Below are 5,651 nucleotides of genomic sequence, written 5' to 3'. Positions count from 1 at the left end.
CCATCCCTTTTGCAGATTACTTCTATAATTACTTCTATACTTCACTACACCATAGTGAAACACCAAGAATGTTATGAATACAGATGATTGTAAAGTTCAGCATGCTTAATACATCACGGGATTCCTTTTTATATTTGTTTGTATTACCCTGCCAGAAATGAGCCCCAGATGCAGTAGAATGACAGGTAGATGAAAGTGAAAAAGGTTTTCCCACACTTACAATATGATTCTTAGAAGAGCTGATTATTTGAAAGTCCATCTGTGTTGTTACTGACAAATACTGTAATTTTTTGTGGCTTTGTTGACCAATAAATATACAGACACAAATCTATGTACATATTTTAATATACATTCATGGGAAAAACATGGGTCAGGAAGAGTTAATGCAACTACCCCTCCCATTGCCACGTACATTTCCTATGCTGCCATGCTCTCCAGGGATGTTTCACCACTTCCTGATCTGCTGGCTTTTCTATTGAAAAAGCTAGTTTCATGTTCTCCATTGAGCTGAGACTTTTATCTCCTTCCTTGCAAGTAGACAAATTCTCTTCAGGGTAAGGTTGGAACATATTGGATTTTCAAGTGTGTGTACTTGAGGCAGCCAGGAAAGGGGTGAGGAGCTCTCTCTCTCTCTCTCTCTCCCTCTCTCTCCACAGTTTCCACAATACCCTTCTAAATGGGATAAAAAAGAGTTGTGGCCTTGTCAGGAGAAGGACAAACAAATGGTTCATGAGTGCTTTGCCCCTTCTCTCTACATATTACATATCACATTTAATGCACAAGGGTCTGGGGTAGACATGAACCCACCAGCCCAGGAAGAGGCAGGAGACCTGATCCATCAGCCTAGATGCTTCTGGGCACTTTTAGGAATTTGGCAAGAAGAGTGGACTGAAGCAGCTGCCCAGTATGGGCAGATGTTTTTTCCTCTGACCCCTTGTAGAGTACACATTTACTGGATGATGTACAGCTTGTTCTCTGAGCCAAAGGAAAAATCCAAACATTGCTGGCTGCAGTCAGATTTTTTTTGACCTCTTAAGTAGCTTAACATGGTACTGGCCTTCTTTCCCATTTTAGGTCTTTCCCTTCCTAAACAGCAGAAGGGATTTAATGATACAGCTTCTCAGGTACCTACATAATGCCCTGAGCTGGATTTGTGATAATTGTCTTTATATTTTGTTCACTTTTTGAGACATCCTAGAGAAACAGGGAAATACAGAAGGGAACCTCACAAGTGACTTTTTCTCTTCTAGGTGCAAAGGGTGTTTTTATTGCAATGTGCTATGAGTTTCCATCTTCCTGTTCTTTAAGTTAGGAAATTGAGAATCAGCATTTGCACGAGAATTTAAGACTTTACAGTTTCCTGCATCCTTCAAAGTAAAGTCGCTGGGTGGTCTTGGCACTGAGCTCTCATATGGAGCCAGTAAAGGTGACTTTTAGAAGTGCAGAAACCAAGAGATCTGATTCACATTAAAAATATGTAATTAATCTACTCCATAAATTAAGATTGATTCATATTCCATATTTTGTGTGGAAGCAACACGAAAGACTTCACCACTTAGGATTCAGTGGGCATTTTGGATATTTGTTTAAAAGGGAGGCTGTTCCACTTTTTACTTTTCTTTTCATAGTTGTCTCTTAATTTAATAACATTGCCTTAATATTTCCTTTGCTATTACAGAAATTCATATAAAATTTTCTTGCTATTTTTCCAGTTCATTTGCCTTGGGCTTTTGACAATATCTTCTGTCTGTCTGCTTCACTTTTGTAAAATTGGAAAGTGTTATAGTAAAATCACAGAAAAGCAGGGGAATTCAACAGCAGGTGCTGGGACTAAGAATATTTTCCACCCATTCTCTAAATTAATGGAGTGTATTTCAAACTGCCATAGTCTTTAATCTATAGATTTAGTTCATTAATCACCATTCTTAACAAATACAGGGCAAACTGAATGTCATTATTAATTAATTAATTTATTTCTTGCACCTGATAGGAAATGGGAATATAATGCCTCAATTTATTTTCTGACCCCTCATTTTCAGGTCCTGAAACAAAGCCCATGCCTCCTAGACTGAAGAACCTGCCATTTCTGCTCTTTTTCCCGTTTCCCGGAATAGGAAGAAGTTTCCCATCCACATCTGTCTGTGAGTGACACTCACTTGCGAGATGTTTCCCTCTCCTGCACCAAGGGCAAAGGTCTGGTGGCTTGTTGGGCTTTGAAAGTTGTGGGCAGTTCCTTTTAATATGTCCTTGTGCCCCACACCCAAAGCACCGTCTCTCTGCATTAGGGTTGCTCTTTGTATAATTTGCAAGAGCTTCCCTAACACGTTTTTCAATTTGATCCCCCAAGTGTTCCTCCATGATGGAAGCAACATGTTGTGGTGTCCCCACCTTGCTGCACGCCTCGATCATGTCTGCCAAAGTGGCCTGGTGTGGCATCATGCTGATGATCCGTCTGCACTCCGGATTGGCATTGGAGAACGCGAGGCTTTTGATCAGGTGTGGTTTTGCTCCCTCCTCGCTCACCTGCCGCTCCACCACCTGAGAAAGGCGATCCACGAATGAAGAAAACGGCTCTGCAGGACCTTGTTTGATCTCGGTGTAGATTGTGTCCTGGACCCCCGCTGGAGCAATTTGAAGAATCGCCCTCCGTGCTGCCTCTTTGATGTCGCTGAGCACGTGACGCGGGAGCCTCACCGCTTGTTGAGTTGGATCGTCCTCAGGAGGATCACCAGCAAGCTGCGCCATGGTGAGGTTCGCATTCGGCCCGCCCTGGTATCTGGCTCTCAGCTCCTCCAGGGATCTCCTCCATGCCTTCTGCCACACGAGAGCTTGGGTGTCTGTAAGAACTGATGTCGCAAGATATTTAAGATCATACGGTGTTAAATCATACATTCCAAAAATACTTTTTAACATTTGCTTGAAATATGGTGATGACAACCCATTGTCCCGAATGGCCTTAGCTAAATCTTTGATTGCTCCACGGTCCAGGCGTTCCCATCTCGGGTTTTGGCCCTGAGCGTCATAGTTCACTGGCATCATTATATTTCCCGAGCCCTGCAATAAACCTTTCTCTTTCTCCAACTCTGCTCGAATGTCCTGCCAGTCCACTTTTGCGCTCTGCAAAGCTGTAAATTCAGTGGGTACTTGCCTGTAGAGTGGAGTCATCTGTTGTGGCTGCAGTTCTGGTGCAGCAGCACTCACCGATACCAATGGCGTCTGCAGCATCTGCGAAGATGAAGGCTGGAAGCCTCTGGAGAAAAGTGAAGCATCTGCTGTGGAGGAGAACACACGACTGCCTTGCATTATTTGGAAAATTTTTGGAAGATGAACCAACAGTTCTGGCTGTGACTCCAAGGCTGTGCTTAAATATCGTAAAAGAAATTCAACAACCCCCTTTGATATTAAAATTGACTCTCCCTGCCCCGAAAGTTTGGCAGACCTTGATTTTGGAATTGTCCAAGCTGGGACACCCTCCGAAGCGGTGATGCGTATCGTTTCCTCCCGTTGCTGCGCCTCAGCAGAAGTGTCCTGAGTCCCGCACTGTTCCGGTGTCAGTGGAGGTTCCTGCTGCCGTGCAGATGTGACTTTTTTCACCCTGGATTTTTTTCTTATAAGAAACTGGAAAAAAGTCCTGCAATGTTACAGTCCCACCACTGGGTGGCGCAGTGCCTCGACCGGACAAGTTCTGCGAAGCCTGTTGCAATGTTGTGGTTCCGCCGCTAGATGGCGCTGCCGCCTGACCAGCTGAGGTCGGAACCGCACTCTGCTCTTCAATCTGCACTTCTGACAAACATTTTAACACCTCTTCTGTCAACTGATTTACATTTGCAAATCCCGCACTAATTCCCGATAAACCTTTGAGCATTTCTCCTAACAACTGATTCACGTTTGCAATCCCTGCAGTTGATGAAACTGACTCTTGTTGTAACAACTGTTCTAATTCGGTCATGTCAGAAGCAGACAGGGATTGGCCGTGGGCTTGGGCCGTCTGTTGCCATGGGAACGATGATGGAACCGTGCCCTGAGGAATGTTTACCTCCTGGCCACGCCCCATCCCTGCCTGCGTCATCTCAGGGGAGTGAACGCTCCTGCTCCGACCCTGGCTATGCTTTGGCCTCGCTCCGCCCCGCACCGCCTCCGAATCAGAGCCACTGCCGTCCCCCCCAAGGCTGACGCAGTCACCTTCCTGTTCCCATTCCAACCCTGATGTTTCCGTCTCACTTTGCCCGTCTCCTGGCTCCATGCCAGCACCCACAGCCTGCGCGCGCCGCCTCCGCCCCCTGTGTGCCCGTCCCGCGCGTTCGAAATGTGTGAGAAATCCCCTCCACCCGTGGCTGTCGGGTTTTGCTCGACCTTCGCGCGCATGCCCGCCGCCTGAGCTGCAGCGAGGAACGCCTCCCGCTGTCCCTCTGCCGCTTCCTCAGCAGCCCTGGCTGCCGCGGTCAGGGAGCTAAGTTCCCACGCCCTTTGGGCGGCCGCTTCTGCGGCCTCACGGATTCTCGACATTGAACGCGTCACCGGGCGCTCCGAGCGTACCACCGTCGCACTCGCACCCCCCGCTTTAGCCCCGATCAGTCCCGCCCCCGCCGCTCTCCCCGGCCTCGCCTTCTGCGCGGGCTGTTTTGAACTCCCAGCCTGCGCAGATGTGGAGGCGCTTTCCTCTCCCTCCTCCCCCTGCTCTGCACTCACGTTCGCACCTTCCCCCACCGGAGCTGCTGCCGCCGCCGCCGCCCCCCCCCCCACCGTGGGTTTGGACTTGGGCAATGCCTTCCTCCCACTGAGGGTCGCGGCTGTGCCTGGCTCGCCCGCCTCCGTCTGGGGAATTTCTGCGTCGGAGGAGCTTAGGGACTCTTGGGAAACTGAGGAACAGTGAGAACCCGGGGACACGGGACGCGATGGGGTATCATCTCCCTGATTTTCCACAGAAAGCAATCCTGCCTTTCCTGTGTCTGTGGTGAGAGGATCTGTCCCAAGCTGCTGGCCGGACTGTCCCCCCTCCTGTTTGTCACCAGGAGCCGTAGCTGCCTGGCTTGAGCTGCCGCGTTGTGAGAGTGACTCTAAAACTGTTCTTGCTGAAGATAAAAGTTTTGCGGCAAGCTTATTATTTTTTATAGCCTGATAATATAATTGCTTGTTAATTTCCTGCCAAAAATTTGGCTCATACAATAAATCTGGATCTGAGTGTGGGAAGTTACACCGCACCCATAATAATAAATCTTTCAACTCCTTTTGAGCAATCTCTACCGGATGGGCAGAGATGATGCCCTGGAAAGCAGATACTATTTCTTTTTCCTCTTGGGAGAATTCCCCCCCCCATGTTCTTAATTTTGACCGTTCTCACCAAAAGCTGTGTCGGCTCGAGGTCAGTCTGGAGATGGCACTGATCACCGTCCAGCAGGTCACAGGTGAGAGATCCCAGGCGCGCTTCTGGGTCGTCTCCTCCCTGGAAAGTCCCCGAGACGAGTTGTTTCGGTGAAGGTCAGGTTCTTATCTCGAGCTGTCCGCTCCCTCTCGTCTTGGAATTTGCGGCGAGTGTGTGCTCTGCTCTTCTCTCTTTTTTTTTTTTTTTTTTTCTCCGCTGATGCAGGTTGGAGGTTGTTTGATGTTTCTTTTTGGTCTTCTTGCTGGTGCCCACCCACAGGGACGCCAGT

At 48.2% G+C, this 5,651-nt stretch overlaps 1 protein-coding gene across 1 annotated transcript; it reads right to left on the bottom strand.

Moving 5' to 3' along the window:
• Positions 1-1,949: 1,949 nt before the first annotated feature.
• Positions 1,950-4,798, bottom strand: LOC146767942 (endogenous retrovirus group K member 6 Gag polyprotein-like). Its single transcript, XM_085575459.1, has 2 exons — positions 2,695-4,798; positions 1,950-2,538 (listed from the first exon to the last, which is right to left on the bottom strand). The coding sequence occupies exons 1-2, from the start codon at positions 3,301-3,303 to the stop codon at positions 1,966-1,968; spliced, it is 1,182 nt and encodes a 393-aa protein (XP_085431585.1). The 5' UTR covers positions 3,304-4,798; the 3' UTR covers positions 1,950-1,965.
• Positions 4,799-5,651: the final 853 nt, after the last annotated feature.

Source organism: Lonchura striata, chromosome 3 (genome assembly GCF_050655825.1).
Source record: "Lonchura striata isolate lonStrDom1 chromosome 3, ASM5065582v1, whole genome shotgun sequence".
NCBI lineage: Eukaryota > Metazoa > Chordata > Aves > Passeriformes > Estrildidae > Lonchura > Lonchura striata.
This window is presented reverse-complemented; position numbering and strand designations above follow the sequence as displayed.

Bases quoted from the DNA above. Each gene is read 5' to 3' on its own strand.
- LOC146767942 (XM_085575459.1), bottom strand. From the start codon at position 3,303: ATGCAAGGCAGTCGTGTGTTCTCCTCCACAGCAGATGCTTCACTTTTC. The intron at 2,539-2,694 runs GTGAGGCTCCCG...CGCCTTTCTCAG, and splicing joins ACGATCCAACTCAACAAGCG to GTGGTGGAGCGGCAGGTGAG.